The sequence below is a fragment of the Budorcas taxicolor genome, unplaced genomic scaffold (assembly GCF_023091745.1).
Source record: "Budorcas taxicolor isolate Tak-1 unplaced genomic scaffold, Takin1.1 scaffold361, whole genome shotgun sequence".
NCBI classification, from domain to species: domain Eukaryota; kingdom Metazoa; phylum Chordata; class Mammalia; order Artiodactyla; family Bovidae; genus Budorcas; species Budorcas taxicolor.
The window spans coordinates 83,303-109,100 of NW_026292184.1; the positions used below are offsets into that span (position 1 = coordinate 83,303).

General features: G+C 37.8%; 1 protein-coding gene across 4 annotated transcripts; it reads right to left on the reverse strand.

Moving 5' to 3' along the window:
* Positions 1-5,201: 5,201 nt before the first annotated feature.
* Positions 5,202-25,798, reverse strand: LOC128071341 (ETS-related transcription factor Elf-2-like). 4 transcript variants are annotated; one of them, XM_052664214.1, is made up of 8 exons: positions 25,468-25,798; positions 16,958-17,071; positions 15,296-15,433; positions 13,021-13,059; positions 12,537-12,623; positions 10,047-10,239; positions 8,317-8,667; positions 5,202-7,842 (listed from the first exon to the last, which is right to left on the reverse strand). In XM_052664214.1, the coding sequence occupies exons 1-8, from the start codon at positions 25,523-25,525 to the stop codon at positions 7,215-7,217; spliced, it is 1,608 nt and encodes a 535-aa protein (XP_052520174.1). In that variant the 5' UTR covers positions 25,526-25,798; the 3' UTR covers positions 5,202-7,214. The 4 variants fall into 4 exon arrangements, with proteins under 4 accessions (XP_052520174.1, XP_052520173.1, XP_052520177.1 ...); XM_052664213.1 differs by having other exon boundaries at positions 15,296-15,469; XM_052664217.1 differs by lacking the exon at positions 13,021-13,059.

The window sequence follows — 25,798 nt, forward strand, 5'->3', positions numbered from 1 at the left end:
AAGATAAAGGTTAAGGTTAGTGCTTAGGGCTCAAAGCAAAAAAGGCACTGTACTTGATGTCCTAGCGTATTCATGTCCTAACAAGCCACTCTTAATCCTTCCATTTGAAAGGGCAGAGAGTGTTAATAGAAATTAAGACCCAAATAGGTGAGGGACTGTTGGAGTGGCAAGATTTTTTCACCCCCGTTTCTCCAGACAGATGTGAGGTTGTAGGTTAGTGATTCAATTTCAGGAGAGGATGTCAACCCTACTCTGATTTGTAGAGTAGAAATATCTGCCTTTGAGAGATGAAACAACAGCCACAACTCCAGGCCCTTTGTTCCACAGACCAGATGTCTGTGGAAAGCTCACCTCTAAGAAACTACTCATTAGGACATAGTTGCATCCATTCCTCTTGACAGAATGTTAGAAGCCTTGCTGTTTCTAGGCTGCTACTGGTACAGTCGGACACGACTGAGTGACTGAACTGAACTGGTAAACCAAGATGAAATCTCAGGATGAATTCCTGTTTGCTTTGGCTGCTGAGACATTCAAAACCAAACCTTATAGCTGGATTTTAATTACTGTGTGACATTCTGTAGCATGCATTCCATTTCCTTTTGCTGTCCTGCTTTTTTCTTCATGTCATTTTCTTTCATCTGCTTATTTTTGTTGACTTTCATTTGTTCTTAAAATATATAAACTATCAATTTTTTTTTTTTAATCTAAACCAGAGTCTAAACTGCCACATTGAGCAGATTCAGGCTTCTAGATGTAGACCACATTAAAATGCTGGAATATAATTGCAGAGTCCTGCATCACAGGGAGAAAACAGTCAGGAGAGATGACGGAAAGCTGGTTACGGGATACCCCTGACATCTCAGATTGGTAAACCTGAAGAGAACACCCAGCAAAATTCTGCAGCATTTTACTATTTAAGTTTGTGAGAGCAGGGATCACTGCATGGTGAGACAGACTTATTCAGACACTAAGCTTGTTCTACCCCAAGCCCTGCCGTTTTGTAGATGGGAGGGAAGAGGTTAAGGCCAGAAAAGTTCTGTCTCTAGGTCTGCCACTGATTAGCTGAACTGAAACTGAGTCAAGTTTTTCTGAACTTTAGTTTATTTACAATACAGGGAATAGACCAGGGAATCTCTTGGGTTTCTTAAAACCATTAAAATTGATATACACTTCATACACTTCAAGACAATTTGGGTTAATTGCTGCCACTGCTCAAAAATATTTTTGAAACTTTTTGGAACAGTTTGGATATCCAGTTCTCTGAAGGTTTCGTTTTGCCAGGTATGGCAGTACCTACCTAGCTTAATTCACATCAGTTTCTTAATCTCAAGTGACTTCACTATTTCTAAAACGAAAACCTTCCTTGGTAGGAAAATTTATCTCTTATTCTTGTCCTTGTGTTTGTCACTCAGTCGTGTCCGACTCTGTGCAACCCCATGGACTGTAGCCTGCTAGGCTCCTCTGTCCATGGGATTCTCCAGGCAAGAATCCTAGGGTGGTTGCCATGCCCTTCTCTAGGGATCGAACCCAGGTCTCCCGAATTGCAGCCATCAGAGATTTACCATCTGTGTTCCTAGTTAAGTATGTTTAAAAATTTAGGTTCTGCTCCAAGAAGCAATTCAAAAGTATTTTTTCTAACGATGGTAGCATTCGTGGCACTTAATATATGGCTTTCTGAAAGTTAATTTCTTCTAAAGAACAAGGTACTGACATAGTGTACTCTAAGTACATTTAAGTACACTCTAAGTATAGTCTTTCAAGAATTAAAAGAAACTCATCCTAGTTAGACGTTAAAATGTAAGAAAACAGCTTTAGAATCAATGAAATATGCAGTATATAATATCCTAAACTACCTTTTTCTGTTGAACGTTTTAGAAAAGCTTAGATTAAGAGATGTCTAAATGTACAAGTTGTGACAAGAGGTGCCCAAACCTGGCTGCACAATGAAATCACACTGAGATTTTTTTTTTAATACCAATGCCTGGCTCCCCCTTCCACACATCATAATTTAAGTGATATGGGATGTGACATGGGCAATAGTATTTTAAAATCTTCCCAGGTGATTTCCAACATGCAGCAAAGTTACCACTGTTTCAGTGAATTCATGTCCTACAACCCAAGTAATTTGCAGATTCTGTAGAAGTTTAGTACCCACCTTTCATGTATTTACCATGTCATTAAAACCTTGTAAAATAAGCAAGATTTTTTTTGTTTAAACATATAATGGGCGAAAACTCTGCTGTTAGTTTACAGTCTATAGAGTTTTGTTTTTGTTATGGAGCATTTTGCATTAAATATTCATGTTTTTCTAAGTTCTCACTTGGAAGTTGTAATATATCATTTATTTATTAAGTCCTGAACCCAGAGCATTACTGCTGAAGTGCAGTGTTTAAAAAGATAGCTATAGGTACATAAAAAGTTAAGTAGATACACGTCAAATCAGATACAGTGTACCCAAAGATATTGGGGGTTTGGTTCCAGACCACTACAATAAGCATCTCAATAAATAAAGCATCATGTGAATTTTTGGTGTCCCAATGAACACAGAAGTGACATTTGCATGACATTAGTCTATTAAGTGCAATAATATGATCTCCAAAAAAAAAGAAAACTATGTACCGTAATTCAAAAATACTTTAACAACTCTAGTCATCATCTAAGCCTTCAGTGAGTTAGTTATTTTTTGCTGGAGGAGGGTTTAAAATCTGAATACTACCAGAGATGAAACTGAGCAAACGCTGGTGGAATACGGATGGTGACACACGTTGACAGCAGCGTTGCCACAGATCTTCGATCTGTAAAGCAGAGTATCCGCGAAGTGCAGCCTAGTGAAACAAAGTGTGCATGCGAGTCTCCCTGCTGCACTTGTGTGTCAGAGGTTTCTGGTGTGATTCAGGAGGCAGGTCAGTGTACTTGCAAAGGTGGGGAAAGAGGGTCTTACTCTCACGAGGACTGGCCAAGCTCTAAGTGTGGAGGAGGATGATAAGGAAGGGACTGAAGGACAGGTGAACCGCAAGTACGGAGGACTTGTACTATGAACAGTGAAAAGCCATGAAAAGGGAAGGGCTGCTGGAATGGCTGTGGAACCAAAGGTAGGGCTCCTCTGGCCTCCCCAAAGTGTGCTCTAAAATAGATCACGTATGTGATGTCCTCACATGAAGTAGACCAGGAGGCTTAAAGGATCACGGGATAGGTACTTTATAAGCCCAAGTTAAACCTGACTCATTTGCATACAGGGGTCAGAGTGGCTGATGAGCCAGGTGCTGTGTCCCTTACGTTCTGGTTTTCAGTCATCCCCCTAGTGGAACTGCCTCTTTATTGTCACTGCATCAATTTTGGTGGCTTTTTCTTTGACCTGACTTGCTTGGCCCTCCCTGGTACACTTGATAGTGTTCCCACCATACCTTGAAATGTGACCTCATGTATCCTGTTGCCTTTCTGTGAACAAATCTTGATCTCTACTTGCTGATTACTTTTCCTCTCCTAGCCCTTTTATATACTTGATGTTTTTCAATCTTTTCTCAGAGTTCACTCAGAGTAGACTACCCCTCACCTTGAATGGCTTCCAAGCCTCTTTCAGAAATATTTTGCTGTCTGTCACCTTCACTTCAAATTCAGGTGGAGAGAGAGTGGTCCAGAGAGAAGCCATCAATGGCATGGCTCAACAAAGGTGCAGATACCGGAAATATTTGGGAAAATATATGTCAGTGGGTCTGTAGCCTGGAGATGCCTAAAATAGGAGAGTCAAGAGAGTTAAGACCTGGGAATGTAGGCAGATGCCAGATCAAAGGACTTTGGGTTTTTTATCTTTTTAGCACAAGATGCACTGAAGAATTTAATGCAGTCACAAAGAAGTTGATGAAAATACTCATTTTAGAAATTCAACTGGTAGCATGGAAAACAGTAGAGAGAGGCTTGAGACGACAAAGCAGTGAGGTAGGGAGGATGGGAAAGGAAGTTATTTAGAATGAACCGTCAATAGGACTTGGTGACAGATTGGATGCTGGAAGTCAAGTGTCTAGAATGGCCTTCAGGTTTCTTCTGGCAAGAGGAACTGGTTGCTGGTAGTGTCATTTATTGAGCTAAGAGGACAGATTTTAGAAGAGATTTCAATTGGACATTCAGGAAGAAATAACCAGTAGGTAATTAAACCCATCTTGAGACTAGCCTAAGACAATAGATTTGATAGTAAAAACCATATGCATGGATGAGATTATTGAACAGTTATATTCAAGCAAAACCATAATAGTAAATACAACTATTCTATAAAGGAAAAAACCCCATGGTTAAGTACCACCTTTAAATGGGAAAGCTGACCAGAAAACAAAAGTCAGGCAGGAAGCACACTAGAAGAGTGGTATCATGGGAAAACAAGGGAGTTTTAAGAAGTAGGCCAATCACGTGGAAAAATGAAGTATCTGCTGGATTTGACTACTGGGTTCCTGGAGACCTCAGCGGGAACGTTTTCTAAGCCAGAATTAACTGCAAGCTTCTGAAGAATGACAGGCTATTGGAACAAAGAAACCAAGGAATTGTAAAAGGGGAGGAGGTATTGAGTACCAGGCAGGTGTTCAGACGCATGCTGGAATAAGGAGATGCTCTTACAGCAAGCAGTCCAGAAATGGAGTTCACAGCTCAGACCTCGATTTTCTCTATAAAGTATACTGGCCAGCTGGTAAGCAGGATGGTGGTCAAAGGCTGAAACTGTTGCTGGAAGATGACCCAAAGAATAAATGGGCTGACTGCTGATTCACTGTTCAAAAGCCTGGCCAGACTGGAAAATGTAGTGGCATCAAGTCATTGCTATGTGGTTTTGTTACAATGGACACAAAATGGAAATACAAATTATAATGATTAACAGAAGGGTTGCAATTAAAAACCATACCACTGACAGTTCCCATCAGAAGAAATAATCTCGTCATTACATACTGTCAACAAAATCGAGACCTTTAGGTGAACTCACTCTGCAAGAGACCCATAAAATGTTAAGGTAGAGTGGTAGAGGTGAGCAAGCAGCCTTGGCTTAGCCTAATGAAAACCAATTAGTAATACAGCATAGGTGGAAAAGAAACGCACATTTAAAATGTGTCTCATCAGCTATCTTCCATGTGACTTCTTGGGCTTCCCTGGTGGCGCAGATGGTAAAGACTGTCTGCAGTGCAGGAGACCTGAGGTCAGTCCTCGGGTTGGGAAGATCTCCTGGAGAAGGGAATGGCAATGCACTCCACTATCCTTGCCTAGAAAACTCCATGGACACAGGAGCCTGGCGGGCCATGCAGTCCATGGGGTCGCAAGGAACTGGGCACGGCTGTATGACTAATGCTTTTTCATGTGACTTCTTTGCCCTAGAAGAATATTACGTGAGATATAACTCAAAAACTGAAACTGCTGTGCAAAAAAGGACAATACATTTATGTGTCAAGGTATATGATACAGATTTTGAAACATGAAATATTTAGGAAATGTTTTAAGAGGAGGCAGAGTTTGAGATTAACCCCAAAAGGGATAAGAATCAATGAGTTTTTCTTTGAGATTTTATTAAAAAGTACCATCAAGTATGTTTATGGAAAAGATAAATGATTACAAAGGGAGCTGTTATAAAAATCTGTCAACCTAAGTAGTGTCTAACCAAATGCACAATTAAAGGCCACAAATACTAAGTATCAGTTTATTTAAATTTCTAAAAGATGTAAAAATAGACAACTTTTCTTTGTAGTAGAAAGAGCATTATTATATGGAGTTACAGGACCTAGTTTGGTGTAAAATGAGGTTCCTCTGGTCCCGCCAGTTTCTAAAAGGGCTAGAGTATTATTTGTTCTTCCTCACCCACTAAAGGTCTGATTGAGAAACAAATGGTCTGATTTGAAATATAAATTATTTAAGTGTGGCCAACACTAAAATAGTAAACTCATTAGGGTAAGTAGAACATTATAATAATTACATGACAGTAATTAGGAAGTGGAAACATGCAGGTTATTTGCCAAATATTAATGTAATGGAACAAAACAATTTCTTCACGCAGCAGTTGGGAAGGAAAAATAGGACTTCTATTACTTCTTAACTAAAACAACATGTTTATATATAGTAGCTTTTGAATATTGTTATAAATATCACCAGAGACCAAAACACAAGGTAAATTTCATTTCTATATTTCAGAAAACCTACTTGAATACACTTTGAAACAAGAGTACAACAAAATAGAATATACTTCAAATGTTGAATATACAAACTATTATAGTTCAAATCTGAACACTGGTACTTTCCCTCTTAAACTTCAACTAAAAAAAAAAGGAAGAAAGAAAACTCCAGGTATTAGAGTTACCTGACAAAAATCATGCTGAGCCTTAACTTCCGAGTGACAGCAGAACTGAAACGGATATGTCTGCACAGATGCCAGGGCTGAGTGAGTGACAAACAGGCGTGTTACAGCAAAAGGCCAGAGCCAATTGTTAATTTGTCCACAATTAAGAAACTGACAGACTTAAACTACCATATAAAATGTTACATGTAAATTCTATAACAATACTGTGCTAGGTACAAGATTTTTAAAATTTTTCTTTTAATAAAAAAGCTTTACACAAACAAGCCATTAGCTTATTTCAATAAACAAAACCGAAAATTAGTCTAAGGCCTTTGTTTTAAATCAGCTTAAGCTATATGATTAAAAAAAAAAAAAAAAAACACTAGATCTTTTTTGCTAACCTCTTTCTGAAGCTTTTGGATCCATTCTTCAATTCACATTCTAAAATACCTATATTAGCAGTTTTCACATAGCACCAGTTAAGTGAGTTCTGTGTGAACACAGTAATAATTGCTGGTATGCATATAAAATGCATCAGAAATTGCTATATGTAACAAGATCACCCATCCCAATCCCTCCCCACTGAAAACTGTGTAACCTCTTACAGTGGTAGTGTTCCAAGTCTTAGTGTAACTTGATATTGTAGTGAGCTGCTTGGTCCCTTTCAGTCCTTTTCCTTATTGGCGGGTTCAGTTGTTTCTACTGTAAGAGGCAGTTTTCTGTCAGCATCTCAATATGTAGTTCATTTCCCACTGAAACATGGGATAGGTAATTTATTTCCAGTAAGTTTGATTGTTTTCTTAAATGCATTAGAAGTGTTTTAAAGTCTTCTGACTTCTGTCGATGACCCCCTTGCAAGCACTCGTATCAGGACCGGCACTAACACCCTAGCGTCCCCGGGAGCACTGCAGCTTCATTTCTCACACGCTACCAGTCCTTCCGTTTTCATTGTCACAGGAAGGGCAAGAGCTGAGGGCGCACTGACAACCACTACGTGGGTCACTGTCTTATTTCCATCTGCCGGTTTGTCTTCTTGTACCAGCTGCAAAGTTTTCACATCATGTTCCTGCTTTCTCGCCACTGCTTCTGATTTAACCTCTGGCCCTTTTATGACTGCGCTGATAACCCGGGGAGGAGTCTGGCCAGATGCCTGCTGAGGAGGCACTGATAGTCTCATCACAGGGGCCCCGTGAGCTATTGAAACGGGGGTAAGTGCTCTCACAGCCAGTGGGGTGCCCACAATGTTAATGCTTCCTGATCCAGTCAGATTCGACTTTGTCTGCAGTTGACACTGTGCAAGTTGCGTAGCTGGGATGGTAATAATTTTGGCAGGCTGCATGGTGATTTTGTCTCCATTTTCAGTAGAGGCTGGCATCACAGTAGGGATTGTCTGAATAACTACCTTTGGAGAGGCTGCTGTTGTCGGACTAGAGCTGGTTATTAACGGTGCACCTGCATTAACTGACTGAACTGCCACAGTCGAAATTTTCTGGCCCAACGATGTCATTACAACAGGTACTTGCATTGCCACACGAACTGTCCTGGTTGATTAAAAAAAATAACTTTGATTATATGCCATGCTCAATTATTAAATAGGTCTCTTTGAGAGAGAGAAAAAGATGAACACAAATCCAGCATATGTAAAACTAGTGGGCCCAACTTTACAGATGTTCCGAAAAGCTCTGAAGTTTACAGCATGCAGTAACATGAGATGAATATATTTTAAAAACATGAGATGAATATATTTAAACATAAGCTGAATATATTTATATATATATTTAAAAGCCTACATTAAATTCCATCTATAAAATCATAAAAATCAATTCAAGTAAGAAAAGACATCTACTTTAAGGAGAATATTTTAACTAGTACATTTAAAAATACCAAGCACTTTTCAAAGTCTTGACAAAGAGTCAGTTCTTAGAATGCAAATATTAAAAAAAGGAACGTCCCAGTTTTGCCAAAGAGTTTTCTAAAAACTAAATACGTGACAACTACTGGCTTCCCTCACTTACCTTGGGGCTGCTGTTGCTGATACAGATGTGGTAGTAGTGGGAGACCTGGGTGACGTGTCATGACCAGGGGGAGTGATGTTCACAACTCTAGCTACACCCTTCTCTGCTCTGGAGCAGTTTAGAGGAGATGAGTTTTTCCCACCACGAACAGAAGTTGCTGCTTTTAAGAGACTTTCTGCAGACAATGATACTCGTTCTAATGATTTTTCATCCGTAGCTGCTGCTAAATCTTCACTACAGGTTTCACTTTTGTCATCATCTATGACCACTATGTTTTTGGGCATATCCTTGAACTGATATACAAGCCTCTGTCCTTCAACCTTTGCAAGGATACCCCTTTGGTAATAATATCTGTAAGGAAAAAGTATTAAATAAGTCAAGTATATTATGTTTGCCCCTCCACAATCCCCAAACAAAAATACCGTAAAGAGATGCTAACAGAAACACTGACTTACTCTAGTAAGAGGTAAGGTGGGACTCCATTCAAAAGGTAAGAATTTGAAGTAGCTATGAAATTAGAACTTGGTACCATATGTCCTATAACCTTGAAATCTGTGATTTAGCTAAAAGCTCACTGTTTTTATTAAAGCAAGGCATTTAACCTAAATACAGAATATATTATTGTACAGTTGGCCCTCCATATCTATGAGTTCCTCATCCATGGATTTAACCAACCACAGACTGAAAATGCTCACGGAGAAAAAATTTCCACAAGAGTTCCAAACAGCAAAACTTGGATTTGCCATGTGATAGCAACTACTTAGATAGCATATATACTGTGTTAGGTATTATATCATCGACAGATGATGTAAAGGATATGGGGGATATAAGTGGGTTACAAGCAAACACTACCCCACTTTATATGAGGGATTTTGATCATGCATGAATTTCTGGTATCCAAGGAGGGTTCTGGAGCTATACCCCTCAGATACTACTAAGGGACAACTGGATTTTACAGATTCTGCTAACAATTTAGTTCTGATTTACTTAGGTTATAAAAGCAACTTGGTATTATGTGGAAAAATTGCCTAAACCATACTTAGTAAAAATGAATTTGTGGCATATGTGAATACTGTCACATAAACTATGTTCATTTACAGGTTCCCTTAATTAGAATAAGCCGTGTACATTACAAAGTTACGTGGGTTCCTCAAACTGACAAAACTTAAAATTTTCGTATCACAATAAATCCATTATAACAAATTTGCAGGAACTAAAAAACAAATTCACAGTTTGGAAACTCTATTATATTTGGGTTTAATTTTCTTAAAGGCACACATTTTCCACAAATGGATTTTCCAATAGTGTTCAAATTTTAGTCATCTAGACGAAACCTCTCTCTCCATCTGCCTCCAAACCCAAGAAGCTCCTCTAGAAAATCCACCCAAATTAAAATTAAAAGCTATAATAAGTAAGAGATTTTAAGAGCTTCTCTTTAAACATCAGCTTTCCCAGGTGGCTCAGTGGTAAAGAATCTACCTTACAGGAGACACAGGAGACCTGGTTTTGATCCCTGGGTCAGAAAGATCCCCTGGAGGAAGAAATGGCAACCTAATCCAGTATTCTTGCCTGGAGAATTCCATGGACAGAGGAGCCTGGCAGGCTACAGTTCATGGGGTTGCAAAGAGTTAAGACACAACTGAGCACTCTCATGCACTTTAAGTATTAATAGACAGTATTAAGTATTAAGAGATACATTAAGTTTTCTTTGAAAACTCTTGTGTTCTTACCTCAAAGCTCGTCCCATAGTTTCATAATTCATGTCTGGCTTGTTCTTATGCTTTCCCCAAAGCTTAGAGACAGCCTTTGAATCCACAAGCTTGAATATGCCTTTTTCTCTCTGAGTCCACTTAATGTATCGAGGACAAGTATTTTTGTCTTGAAGTAGATCTAAAAGAAACTCCCACAAATAGGTTGTGTTTCCTTTGAAAACAATTATAGACACTGATTAAAAATTCATCAACATAACTAAAAGCAAGTATTTACTTAAGCTGAATAAAAAAATCAATTTACTACTGGTAAAGAACAAATGTACTAAGAGTCTGCCATTAAATACTTGACTATATTATCAATCATTTGTACAGTGTCAAACTGTGTTGTCTAGTGAATAACAATTCAAGAAATAAATAACAGTTTTGAAACAATATAAACTATATCATAAGGCCATGCACAATTTTAAACAACAGAAAATAATGTCTGGGATCTCAGGAGTGAAAATAAAGTGGATTGGTAAGACATTAAGTCTTGGAAGATGGCTAAGATTTGCATACCAGAAGGAAAGGAAGGAATGTGGGTAGGTAAAATAAGGAACTTAGTCCCAAAGAGAAGAGAGCATCACTCTTTTCTTTTTTTGGAAGGGTGGGGAGGAGTAGTGGGCAGTGTTATGAGAAGACTAAAGACAGGCTGCTGTTTTTCTTTATTCCCTCCATAAACCTCTAGGTACGGTTTGTAAACTGATGAAAGAATAGAAGAGAGTCCTGAGAAGCAGATTAGAATACATATGCCACCACTGAGCCACTGGGTCATCTCTAGGCTCCTGCTCACTAACCCTTTACTATCCTCAAAAATTCAGATCCAAGTTACAAGCTATATGAGAAGAACCTTGGGGTGGGGAGGCTTCCACTACTCAATCTAAACACTGATGCTCTTCCTCTAGCATTTCATTTTCATCCTGTAATTTCCCCGAAAATTCAATAAATCCATTAACCCATAGTTGGGCCCTGTGTGCATTCTCTTGACCTAAAAAAGATTAATCTTCAACTTTACAATGTTATTACATTTGTATCTCCAAAGCCCTATTACATCAGTGTCAATACCTAAAAACTCTCAGTGTTAAATCACAACTTTCAACTACATCAGTCTCAACTGAATCAAGAGGTGTAGCTGGGGATTTTTATTCTGTCTATGACCTGGAGATTATAAGAACTCATTCTAGAAGAAATTTTTGTACAACAGACAATACCTTGTACATAGTAGGGATCTGAATGCTCCTGTGTCTAATGAATTAGTTATAGTTAGACCCACTGACATTCTTCAGATTATCTTTAACTGTTTCACTCCAGTTATCATCCCTAAGTTAAAATGAACAATTCTATTTCTGGTTTTAAGGAAAACAGAATTCATAACGAGAAGCCTTCTTTATCAAACAAGGTATTCATGGAGCCTATGCAGACATCATAATTTCGCAGCAGACGAAGCACTGACTGGATTTTTAATCCAGGTGTGACTGTAACGACTTTAATCTTCACACAACATATTGCCTCAGGTTTAATAATACAAAACTGAAATTTTAATGAAAGATGATTTTGACTGAAAATTTTTTTCTAGTGGTAAACATAAGGTCTTTGAATATGAGATACCATTAATGATGGGAGTAATTATAAAAACAATAGTAACTGTATATTTACAGTTCAAATTTCTAACACTTACTACTAATAAAGTTTTAACGTTTTCAATACAAATTAAAAGATAAAACCTAAGATGTTAGGAATGTAAAAAACAACCAAAGACGGAGAAGAAAATAAAACTATCCTAAACTTGTCCCAAACTGAATAACAGTTCCTAAGTAAATGGAGGTTTACATAACTGGATTTTTAAAAATCTAACCAAATTTCTTGGTAGATTTACTGACTTAATTTTTTTATTAAAGACTTAATCCAACAAATTAAGAGAGCAGACAATGTAGAAGGCTTCTTATTATTTTTGCTTTTAAAGAGAATATACAAATTCAATATACACATCAGTTTTTTTTAAAATACGTCAAATTTTTGTTTAGACATCCTTACTGACATGACTGAAATGTGTTGGTTGGAAAAGTAAATGCACCTTGCTTCTATCAGTTAAGAAAGTATGTATCAGAAATGAAGTCTTAGTTTTGTAAACCTCAAATGTAAGTGACTCCATTTGACTCTCCAAGAGGATGGGTGTAAACATACGCACATCATCCAAAACAACACAGGTATGCATCAGACTGCACTTAGGGCCTTTTCCAAATCCAAATGCTTGCCCAGCTTCACTCCCTACAGTATCTCACTGGGTGAGGACCAGGCAGAGATAAGTTTGAAAAAGCTCCCCATGTGATGCTCATACACCCTTGATTAAGAATTACAATCCAAGACAGCACTACAGTGCGTACTAGAAGTAATTTTCCTACAAATGTACTTGACTGGGGGGAAAAAAATATATCCATCTCGCCTACAAAACAGCCCTCCCCAAATTACCTTTTCCTTCTCTGGGTTTCTTCTTTATACCTAAGTCAGGAGACCCATTGGAAATTGGCGACTGCTGAGTCTTTGGTTTACGGCCAACTGAAAAAAGAACATATTGAAACCATACATGGAAAACAGGAAAAATAACAGAAACGTGATAGCAGGCTTTTTGGTAACACATTATTTATGAAACTAGACACTAATTTGTGGATTAATATACTGTGTATATAAAAGCTGCTTTTAAAAGGAACATTAAAAGCACTTCTGCAATATAAATTACAGCAGTTCAGTCGCTCAGTCGTGTCCGACTCTGCGACCCCTCTTTTCGTTGATAGTAAAATCAATGTATATGGCAAGTCAGGTACTACTAACCTATTATTTACATGGTCACAGCCTCAATTTGCTAACCTTTTCCAATAATGTAGCAATGGAAACACATTCTAGTATAAACTTTTGTTTTCTGTTCTACAGAATTGTTAGAAAAAGCTTTACCTACCTATTGCAGAAGATCTGATAATCTGCGAAGCCCTTTGAGCTCAAATGAGGAAAAGTAAAAAATATTATTTTAAACACTCTCTACTGCTCTGAGCCAATCAATCCACCAGAATTTAAGCATAAATTTCCCCACCTCAACGTGCAGGTATAAAGATTAAAAAAAAAAATCTTCCAAGTAATTGCTTTATATGTCTAAGAAATGTTTGTCCCCTTTTGTTTCTCCTCACTCACTTCTGCCCTAAGCCACGCTCAGACAGTCCAACAGCCACAATGAATAGAAAAGCAAGAGCTACGCTTCTCTACAGAAAGGAAGGAGTGTTTCTGAAATGTGCTGTGTTCACCCCTCAGCACTGGAGGATGAACACTGGCAGGCAAGCGAAGTCTCAAGAATGAGACTGGGAATAGTAAGTATAATATTACTAATTTGGTGATTGCCATACACCTGGGGTTTCTGATGTCTCTACTCTTCATTAACAAGGATTATCTAGAGCTACATTAAAATGCCCTAATGTATATTTGAAAAAGCACAGCTATCATACTCTAGGATTTCATTATGGTAATTCTAATCAATAAGAAGTATGTTTTGGCAAAAATTAAAACTAAGTTTACCAGTATCCTATTTAAAAATAGAGCTTAATTTCTTAATTTAAATACTATTTATATGTACAAAATATGCAGTCAGTAATAAGACCCAACATCTTCTCTGTCTCCTAAATTCAAGCACAAAAGCCCAACTCCTTAATAGTCCCCAAAGGCTTGTTTTCTTATAAAGCAGCATGTCCCAAATCATGTTATTTGACAAATAGGTTATTCATCAGTAGGAAAAGGGTTCTACAGTCAAATTAACTTTCAGAACTGCACGTAATCATCTCTTGGAGATTTATAATGCACATTAGTATATTAAAAGCTCTAGAAATAAAAATAAGGCCCTACTATTAAAAATAACCTACCTAACTTTCTATGTCCCAAATGTCCTTAACCACAAATGAATAACTGGTAGTGTTATATGTAATTTTTAAATTGTCATTCATTAAGACCACCTATTTTCAAATACACAAGATTAGAATTAAATTGGCAAATTATTTTCTGGTTTATACCATACCACCATGTACACAGATCAACCTATTTATCTAGAGATCTTGGCTCCCGAAATACTCCCAGCTTTTCATAGTCTTTTCTCTCTTCATGTAAATCTAAAATTTTCTTAGGTATTTTGTAACAGTCTGCATAAGATACAACCAGCCAAAGGCTACAGTAGGCAGTGTGTAAACAGGGTTATTTACATGTATGCCTTTTGTTTAAACATTTACAGCGCAAAGTAATTCTTCCTTCTAAATTCTCTCATCCATGCCTTATCTCAAATACATATATAATCTATAAGAGAGAAGGCAACTGTGTTTTTCTCTGTTGTGTCCCTCATAGCAATGAGGCACAGACCTATGAACATCATAGCAATCTGAAATACTGCTACCTAATAAATGATTAGATAATACCATTATTTCTAATACAACTTTCCCCCTTATTTTTTGCCTTTGATTTTATCCACCCCCCCCCCCCCCCACCAAATGTGCAGAAAGAGCAGAGAACAAAGCGGAATTAGGTGAGAATTTACACAGAATTTCACTTCTTTCAAGTTTTACCTTTGATTCAAACAGAAAGAACCCACTCAGGATGCTGGAGATGGACTGGGGCATTTCCCCAGGATCAGATAAACACAGGTTTCAGCAGGAGTCAAAGAGTAAGTGGAAATGCTCTTTACCCAATGGTGAGTTTAGTCCCCTGAGAATTCCCTACAGGCAATCTTGGTGTTTTAAGGCCAAAGACTGTGGGGAAGAAAATTGGGCTTTTTATCTTAATGTCCACAAAAGAGTAGGAAGATAAGGTTAGGAAAAACAGAGTCAAGAATATTTTTAAGTAACCAAGTGCCTAAAAGGATCAGAAAGTAGAAAGATGTGCAGCGACGCCCTGATCTTCCTTCTGTGTTGCTCAGTCGCCCAGTCCTGTCTGACTCTGCAACCCCATGGACCCCTTTGGTGTATCAAGCTCTTACTATAATCTCATTTTGGGGCAACTACTTTTAGGGCTCAAATACAAACTCCCTTAGACACTATGAACATGTTAAAAGACACAATTAAAAATCTCAATTTTTTGAGAGTATCTAATCAGTATAACATTGATCATAAACATAGCAAATATTTCCCATCTCTCTTGATGGAGAAAAAAGATACTAGAAAAAATTTCACCCAAATTCCCAGAAATTTGTAAACACACCATACCTTTTTTCTTTTTCATTGGTTCATGGCTATCCGGTGATGTAGGAATAGGAGAGGTATCCATTGGTTCAGATTCTTCAGTTGACACCTCCACTACAGTTTCTGTAATGACATCTGGCCTCATAGCAGCATGGATAAATTCTGGAGTTGATACACAAGGAGGGACAAACACTTCCACTATAAAAAAAAGTTGAAAAATTTAAATTTCCCACCCCCATTAATGCCTCTTAGCATGGACAATTCAATTTTTAGCAAAGGTGAGGTTACTAAGAATTCATCAAAGCAGGGTAAGAACTTGAGGTTAATTTGTTGAATATACAATATGATCTAAAGTACGTAAGTAAATAGATGCAAAGAAACTCGACCTGAAGGAAATGTTAATCTTTTCTGGGTAAAGGGGGAGATCATGAGAGTCAACCCCCTTGCTTCACACTTTAGATACTTTCAAGTTCATGGTAAAAGACTGTATCATTTTGACAATTGGGAAAACAGTTGAAAATAAAACAGTATAACTGAGTTAATAATTATTTTCCTTCTACTTACTCATCATTATTCTCTAACAAGGTAAAACATACACCTGGTATAACATTAAAATAACAGAAGCGTATTCAGTGAAAGCAGGCACTTATGGCGCTCGCTCTCTTTTTTTTAAATAACCTTTGGCCGCACCCCGAGGCATGTGAGATCTTAAGTTTGCCCACCAGGATCAAACCTGTACCTTCTGCATTGGAAGGGTGAGTCTTAACCTGGACCACCAGGGAAGTTCCTACAGTTCATTTTAAATATGAAAAGAAAACCTGCTCATTATAGCCAAATGAGTACCATCTTTCAATCTTTTATTTAACGGAACAGTCCCTAATATTTTGGGTCACTGAAATGCTGCACACATATTTTTAGTATTCTATTACATACAATAATGTTGCTCTGGCTTCCTTTCAATGTGCCTGAGTAACTAGGATATGACATTTCCATTTCCATTAATACATACTACTATAGATTAATACACTGACCAATATGCACTGATTTTCTTCTCATATCCCTGAATAACACACAGGATTACTACTCTAAAAAGTACAGTTGATCTTAGTATTTACTGTAAATCCCTAAAAGAAGGGTCAATCTTACCATATTAAGTCAAATTAACATTTGGACATTAAAATTAGGGACAAAAAGATTCTCAAAGGCAATCTGTAAAAAGAGACCAAAACCAATGGAAAACCTGAAGCCTGAAGGGAGTGTGAAGAGAGAGGTGGACACTGCCACCTCTCTCTTCCAGGGAGTAGTCCCAGAACTACTGCCCGTTATCACTGAAGGAAGGACTCGATGTGGCCACAGGTGGCAACAGCTTCCATGGGCCATTCTCCAGCCAAGCTCTTAAGGTTTCATTTACCGAGAGTTAAAGAAATAAGACACAATAGCAGAAACAGCAATTTCACACTTATCTGTCTTCAGTGGGCACCTTCTGATTCAATTATTTTGAAAATTAAGTATTTAAAGCACTTAAGACTTTTGAACATTGACAGGTAAAGACTAGTTACTGCTGTCATAGATATTTATGTACAATAGACTTTGAGAACAACAATTCCCTTGGATTAAAAAAATTTTTTGTTATTCTAGATACATGAAATGATATATCTTTAATATAATAAAGAACAGTTCACATACCAGGACTTCTTGAATCTCTCAAGCAGGTAGGAGATTCCATATGAAGCAGGGCTTCAGCAGCTTCAATTGTCTTATCTGTACAGTGTGCATTACTGCTATGAACTGATGCTTCCACTGGAGGGAAAGTAAGTTCCACTCAATAAAAATGCATTGAACACATTACTGAACTAAATGTTCATGTTTAGTTCATAACTCTAAATAAGCCATTAATACATATTAGTCTATACAAATTACAGAAATAATTTAAAAACTAAAACAAACCTGCCATTTATAAAATGAATGTTGACTGCAAAGCAACTACTGAGATTAATTAGAAATTTCTGAATCTTATCCAAAGGAAAACACAGACAGACTCTTGAAATTTGAACTCTGTATCAATTTTAGGCCAAAACTAACTTGGGGTGGGGGGGGAGGATAGCTGTAGATTAACAATCCTATGAAGTCTATTGTAATTTTAACATATTGCTACTAAAATCGGGGATTAACACCTACCAGAATCGGTCAGAGACTCGTATTTCTAAATTACTTTAATGAATTAGTTCAATTCTTACAAACCCTCCTGGTGACTGCACCAGAGAACTTAGAAATTTTCTTCACAATTATCTGCTTTCTTCAAGATTTCACTGGCCTTTGCTGGGTTTCACCCAAGAAATTTAGAAAGACAAAAGAGAGTGCTCCTATCCACCCCCCCCACCCCCCCCCCACCCAACCCCGGCCTTCATGAAGCCTTTCCTAATTCTGCCACTTTTTGTAACTTCTCTAACACTTACTTTATGCTTTGCTGATTAAATTATTTGTGAAAAAGCTTTGGTTCTAGTTTCTGCCACTTATTGCTGTAACCTAAAGCCAGTAATTTAAATCCTTGTATGGCCCAGTTTCCTCTTTCACTAAATAGTAATATCACTTACCTCATACAGTTTTGAGAATTAAATGCAGTGATTTCCTTAAGAATTTAATAAATGGTGATACTTTCTTATCATTTCTGTGTGAGTATAAGCTCCATGAGATCAGGGAGGGCTAGCTCCATGCGCCCCAGCTTTTGAGCCACATGGCATGGCATCCAGGATCCTAGTCCCCAGACCAGGGATCAAACCCATGCCACCTGCAGTGGGAGCATGGAGCCTTAACCACCGACTGCCAGGGAAGCCCAAGGGAGGCCTGTCTCAATCATCTTTATATCTGTTACAGTTCCTAACATAGACTCTTCATAGAGTAGGTATGTAAGTATTTCTTTTATTTATTAAAGTTAAGGACAACCTACAGACCTTACAGGAAAAGTAGCAATCCAAGCACAAACTCATTATCCTAATGATGTATTAATTTCACATCCTGATTTGAAATACTGAAATTCTACTTTGTAAGAGGTTCTGAAACACAACTATGTTTAATAGTTTCTAATTTGATAGATCTTTCTCAAGATGTCCTCTCAAGGACTAAAAGAAATATACAAATTTCATAAAACCATTATAAATTCACAAGTTCTACACACTAAAGATAACCATCTTTTAAAATTACTTCTAGTAAGCTTTTACTTGAAAAAGACTTTTTCATTTAGTTTCAAAATTCACCAAGTGCTAAGGCCTCAGCCTTAAACACCAGTCATTTGGAGAGCATTTATAAAAAATCCAATGACTGCTTTACCACCTGTTGCACATCATCCACACTCTCAACCAAGGTACCGAGTCTCTCCAGTTGCTCTTTCCATTTATGGAAATCTGCTCAAAGCTAAACAGTTCCAGAGAGGCAGCCAAACCTCTAAGTAAATCTATCTTTAGGTGACCCTGCTTACTCTTATCTGCAGCTTCACTGAAGCAGAGGATTCAATCAGTCCTTCTAGCTCAACTTTAAGAAACTTACTATTAGTAAGTATAAAATGTATTACCATTCTCAAGTATTTTTTTTTTTCCAAATTTCCTCCCTACAATACTCCTGTGTATTAAAGAACCTTGGGAAGCAGTTTCAGGGTTTTAAAGTTTATTCTAAGAACTTCATTCTCTTTAAAGTCTGCTTGTGTTGCAATTTAGCTGTCGTCTGAGGTGCTATTAATAAACTACCCTGGGTAAACTAATTCCTTATGTAATTGTATTAAGGCACAGCCTAAAACTCTACCATATTAAAGTTAGAGCTCTGAGTATTTGATAATAATACAGCAATAGAATCTTACCAGATATTTTAATGTTTTGTTATAAACAAAATTTCCCAACAGTTACATATTATACTGCCCCGAATTCCTACATAGCTTGAGGTATATTTTCAAAACCATGATTTCATGTTAGTTATGTCAGTGAAAATTTCCTAGCTCTTATTTCCACCTCAACCTCCCCTTTCTAAGTTCAAAATATTATTTCCCTAAAATATTGTACATGTACATAGTAAAATAACGAGAAAACATACAAATTTAAGAAGAATATTAAAAATGCATAAATTCTCTATGAACTAATGATCAGATCTTATACTCTATGTACAGTCACTAAATGATTGTTCAGGATCTACCCTGTGCTACAAACCTGAGATACAGGTGTGGAAAGATCTCTGGCCTCATGAAGCTTATACAAACAGTTCAGAAAGTATCGAAAAGATAAACAGGAGTAAAATATTTCAAAACAAAGATGCAAAATAATTTGACAGTTTCCATGAATACTTAATCCATTTTGTTAAAAGAGAACACTATCTCCTTTTACTCTTTTGTTGATGTAAGTCAACAAGTAGTTTTTGGTAACAGAAATTTAAGAAATATTTTTCCTATTCAAGTTTCCGTAATAACTGAAAACTTTTCAATACTATTTTATTCTTATCAGTAATTCAAATACAATTTGAATACAAATATAACTAAATAATAATTTAAATACAACTAAAATTCTGCACAATTCTTAAGGTAAATAAAACAGTATTGTGCCATCAAAGTAAGCAAACTTACAAGTGACACCTAAGAATTATTATCTCTTACTTAAAACTTGATTTACTGGTGTTTTTCTAGGCCTATGTATTAAATTTATGGGAGTTAAAATAGAAACAATGAAGCAAAAAGTTATCTGACAGGCACATCAACTAGTTACCACTAGTAGTTAGGTTGCTGGTCAACATTCCTTGAAAAACTAAATGTATCAAATAAATTTCAAAACTATTTCAATCAATGTCAAAATTAAATTTGCTTATGCCCTCCTTTACTATTGGTAAGAGTCTTGTTCCATTTCTAGCTTTCTAATCAACTGGTGTTTGTATGGTAGACGATTCCAGACTCACTCAACAGCTGTTACTAAATACCAAACTTGGTAATTAAGTCTGACAAGAGACATACCTCTCAGCTTTGCAGAAGAGAATGCTGGCAATAGACCTAGCTCATAACAATGTTTTTAAAAGTCAAAAATAAAAATTAACAGCAGTTTGAGAGCCAAAGGAAAAAATTAGAAAACACTTCATTAGGTGATAGTGGTATTCCCCTACAAGACCATAAACTAGTATTTACAAGGCCATCACTCAGCTACCACACCTGACTTACCACAGCTTATTCTCTGAAGTCCCAGGACTGTAACAGTAACAGATGAGTAAAGCACACAAATGAACACACTGAAAAGGAGACAAGGTAAAGGTCTCCATCTTTACACCTGTGCCCCTTTGACTTCCTACAGCTTGATTATAAGGTTAAGAACGGAAAGAGAATAAAATAATTTTCTAAAGTAGAGCTGTCTGATAACAAGAGCCACATGTAATTTTTAAATGTCCAGCAGCCACATTGAGAAAAGTTAGTAGAAAGTGATATTAGTACTTTTCATTTAACCCAGTATATTCAAAAACATTGCCTTTTCAACATGTAAAAGAAATTTACATGGTCAAGAAGTTTTCTACTGTTTTAGTTATGTTTGAATAAAACTGAAAATTTGGTTTATCCATCACATTTCAAACACTCAATCACCAAATAAGGCTAGTCACTATGGTACTGAAAGTGTAGACTAATTAAACTAAATAAAGCTATTTGAAAACATCTTTGGTCAAAGAATCTTTTTACACTCATAGAGAGGACCACAAAGAAGATTTCTCTTATGTAAGTCTCATGTTTAGATATTTATCCTATTTGAAATTAAAACTAAAAAATCTTCTACATTTTTTATAAAAAGTAACTTTTTCTTAAAAACAAAAATTTAAAGAGTAGCTTTAGTTCACATTTCTGCAAATCTTTTTAATACACAGTAGAAAACATTGGGGCTCTTATACTTGCTTCTTCATTTCATCTGTTACATCCCAGCCATGTAGCCTCTAGAAAACTCCTGTGAACATTCGTAAAAGTGAAAAGGCACATGTCTTAGTGTTATTATGAAAATAACTTGATTGCACAGACTCCCCTGAAAGAGTCTGGGCAGACTCCCAGGAATTTCAGTTTTTAAGAACCACAGGTATAATTTAAAATCAAACGTAATTAAGAACACCCAAATTCTATCCTCATATTTCTGTAAGTTTTAGCTTCTAAACATAAAATCAATGTGTGGACAAAAAATTATGATACCATTTCCGTAAGTATAATAGTATTTTGTCAACTTACTTGCACATGGTTTTTTTTTTAACTTTTCAAAAATCAGAAACACTCTCCTGCCTGCCCCTTTCCACCAGTTAAATTTGTCCCTAAAGGAAATTGATGTTGAACTACCTGGAATGACTATTTACATATTGATAACTTACTCTTTAACTCAATTTTTTATGAATTTTAGTACTAGTGCTGCAATGAATTCTGAAGAGTAATTTCTTAAACACATTTTCAAATAAATTTTTAAAAAATTAATGCCATTCTTCCAATTTTATTTCAACACAGGCCCTCATTTTTTCACTGCCTGCTAATTTTTTTTTTCAAATTAATGATCTTTTCAAGGTTGATACTAGGTATTCCTGTTTATAATAAATTAGATTTTCAAGTTCAAATTTCATGATGAATTTTGACAAACTAGACAGATTTCTTCTGTCCGGGAAAATACTTAGGCTGCATTTCCAGAAAAATTTCCCCCTCCCCCCTTCCCTTCAATAGCTCAGTTAAAGCAGAACAATACTTTTGGTTAACCTATTTCTCAATTCTCTAATTCTCCACTTTCCCAATTTTCAATTTCTCAAAAAAAGATGAAAAAAAAAAAAAAGTCAAGGAATGTATGTACATGATAAGGGAGAATATTTTAAACTCTTTGCAGTCTTAAAAAAATGCAGACCACATGTACACAACGCTTTTGCATAAATATTAAGGAATACTTATTTTTCCTTACAGACTAAAAATGGGTCTATATTATTAAATAAACTATATCTTGTGTCTTATTCAACATACACACACAACCTCAAGCTCCAGTTTGTTACAAAGATTGGTGAAAGAAGTTAACCTCGCCATTACATAATGACCTTAGACAAATTCACTCACATGGTGTAAATAAATCCAAAAAAATGAGAACCTTCACTTTCCATTAAATATATCTGAGCTGCCTATAGTTTTAGAGCTTTAAAAGTTAGTAGAGATCACCTAGTCAATCCTGTTCTCTTACAGAAAATGAAGCTTTAAAGAGCAGTTTAGTGACAGCTGGATGAAGATCCGTATCTCCTGACCTCAGGGTCAAGACTCTTTCTCATGTATCATATTGCCAGTGAAAGTTTTTAATAAAGTATGTCAAGTCTTTACCAAAAAGAAGTATTTTGTATGTTAAAATGAAAGTTATTTTTAATAAACAAGTGTATTTATATTTACTTCATTCTTCATTCAAACACCTCTGACAGCATAAACACTGATAACTAAAGCTGAAGTTGATAACTAAAGCTGAAGTTGATAGCTAAAGTTGACAGTTAAGTCTCTAAAGGAGGAAAATAAAAGCAAAAATATATCCTCTAAAATCTTAACATATAATAGTAGTGGTAATTCTAAGTGCTTTGTACCTACTTAGAAACAACAGTTATGCTAACAATACTCAGTTTAAAGCTTATCTCCTCTAAAAGTTTTCCTTACTATCATTCTATTCTACACTTATCATAAACCCATATAGCAATCACTGTAATTAAATTTAACATTTATGTATTATATAAATTTTCACCCGTCTCCTCAATTAGACTGTAAAGCTTTGTGAGGAATAATTCTAACACTTGATGACTTCGATCAAGGGAATAAAAGTATCATTATGTCCATTTACAAATACAAACCCTTTTAACATTACTCTCCCAACATTATTGGAAACTGGCAGCAATAAAATTTAGATCCATGATTCTTCATTTTCCAGGTCACATTTCCTCCCCAACTTTTTCAATGAATAAACCTTGGATAAACTAGCAAACCTGTCTCAAATTTCCTTCTAAAACAGAGTTTATAAAGGAATTTCAGATTACATGAACATGACTGAGGGAATATTTGAAAACAACTGTATTAAAATATATTCTTCACAGAACACTATTGTCACAAACTTCACTTGTAAAATTTGTATATACTTGTGAAATGCAGCAGAACTGGAAAACAGCATTTCACTTAAAAAAAAAAATCTCGTCCAAAGAAGATAAAACTTTTGTATTTTTAAAACTGTAGACTGTATGTATCCACTCCTAGCAAAATATCTACAGATCACATTCGGTTTTGATAATGCCAAAAGCTTATAAAAAGGATCTTCTCTTGGCAAAATCAAGCCCTCTTATCTTCACAGTATTTTTAAAAATTCTAACTGCATGGACTATCCTAAAGTTCTCATAACCACTAGGAACGTTTCTGAAAAGGTACACGACCAACAAGACTGACCTAAACAAAAGTATTGTTAGTACCAATAATATAAAGCCAAAAATTCCATCCCTTAATTCAAACAGTATTATTAATAGACTGAACTTACACAAAGGGACCAAGTTTTCATTGTACTCTGCCCCTTTTTCACTAATATTTATGATCTTGCTCTAATTAGAAAATAACTGTCAAATGTGCTTTCATCACTACTCACTGTGATTTTTCTTTGGGGCTGTGCAGTGTTACATTTTAAAGATTAAGTTCTGTTAAATATACATTTATGATTTCTCCCAACCGAATTGAAAGTTTCCCCAACCAAACTACTAACTTCACTACCTAAAAACAATGGATGGAAAACAGACGGTAAGACCTTTCCCAGCAATGCTCTTCGATGACTATTCCCCATCTTCCAATTCCCATCGATGGCGATATGAAACAAAACCCAGGGAAAGGAATATTTATGTTCACTACAGTAAGTAAATCGTACTCAACCACTGCTACGCCTATTCAGGACTCTCACTGCGCTGTCTGCTATTAAGTAAAGCTGCTTTTTCTATGTAACTTAAGTCCGTGCCCTTCCGCTGCAGCAGTGGCGCTGCACATCCCCCACCCCCGCGGCCACTTCCGTGTTTACACTCCTCTTCCCTCCAATTCCATGCGTACATTGTCAGCTTCACTCCCGCCCAATCTTCATTGGCCCAGCGCGGGCCCAGAGTCCCGCCCCCAGAAACCAACGTTCTTATTTGGAACAACTCAGCGAGCAGATTGGAACCAGAGAGCTGTCAATCCCGTCCGTTCTGTCCTCTCCGAGGCGCTTCCGCTAAGGTGGGAGGCTTGGGGGGGAGGGGAGAGGGGGGCAATTCCTTGCGGAGACTTCCCTAGGGCCAAGACTCCCTCCCGCCCGCCCCACCTTCACCCACTGTTTACCAAAATAAACGTTCTTCTCTGACGCCCCAACGCTCCGGGGCAGGGGTACAAAATACGTTCCGTGTCTTTTCTATTCTCCCCCCCTAAAAAAAACAACCCACGAGGGAAAGGGAATAAACCTACTTCTCCACTGCCGCCCACTAAACGAGGAAAGGGAGGCGGGCCCTTGAGAGAAACACCACCCCGGGCCGCTCCACGTTATTAAGTGACCCTTTCCAGAACCGTTACTCCTGAGACCGCACAAGGTGGAGATGTGAAGACGAGGGTCAGAGGTTTTGGTTTTTTTTTTTTTTTTGGCGCGTATCGATCTACCGGACATGGCCCGGGGCTGCCTCGTCCATGCGGAAGTCGAGGATTTGTGGACCAAGTCTGAAAGAAGGACAGGGCGGGAGTGGCGAGCGTCCACCCGAGAAGCCGGCCGCCCCCGACCGCGGGCAGTAGCGGCCTCTCGGGTCAGACAGCGTGGCAGGCGCTGCCGGGAGACAACAGCTTCACTCACTTCCTGGTTCCTCAGCAACTGGGGTGAAGCGCACAACTCGTCCGCCCCCGAGTCCCCAACTTAACTGCGGTTCCGTTCCCCGGCACCCGCTGCCAGCGCTCCGCCCGGCAGCTGCCGCCGCTGCTCCACAAACCCACCCTGAAGCGACAGCGCCGGATTCGAAGCAGGTTACTCTCCAAGGTGATCACTTCCTGATTCGTCGCCTCCATTACTTCATTCACTACCCCCCTTTCCCCCGGCCGCCCCAGTGACTGATGGACATGGTCCCCCCTGCACTGACCGCTACAGGGGAGCCACCCCGCCTCCTGTGCACCCCCTCTCCTGCTACACTGATGCACCGGAGTAAAGTTCCCCTGTCCTTACCAGCCCGGATGAGCAGATCCAGCTGGTTCGTGGGTCCCTCATGCAGAGACGTCGCCATGTTTATCCCGGGGCTGGAGCTGCTGCTTCACATTGACTTACACCGTGAGCAGCGGCGGCAGGGGAGGAGGCGGAACCCGCGGCCGGAGACACACGCCGTGTGGCCGACACACACTCACGCACTCACACTCTCAGACGCCCAGATCCTTGCGCGTCCTCCGACAGGAAGCCGAGGCCGGCCCGCCTCCCGCCGCCGGGCTGAGAAACCCCACCACCTAACGGCAGGGGCGGCGGCGGCGGCGGTGGCCGCCTCGGCTGGCAACGCGATCCTTCC

What these genes read in the sequence shown, in the direction of transcription:
- LOC128071341 (XM_052664213.1), bottom strand. Translation starts at nt 25,525, where the DNA reads ATGGCGACGTCTCTGCATGAGGGACCCACGAACCAGCTGGATCTGCTC. An exon ending in GAGAGATTCAAGAAGTCCTG is followed by an intron (nt 15,470 to 16,957) that starts GTATGTGAACTG and finishes TTTTTTTTATAG; the next exon opens with TGGAAGTGTTTGTCCCTCCT. An exon ending in ACTATGGGACGAGCTTTGAG is followed by an intron (nt 8,668 to 10,046) that starts GTAAGAACACAA and finishes TTTTCCTTACAG; the next exon opens with ATATTATTACCAAAGGGGTA.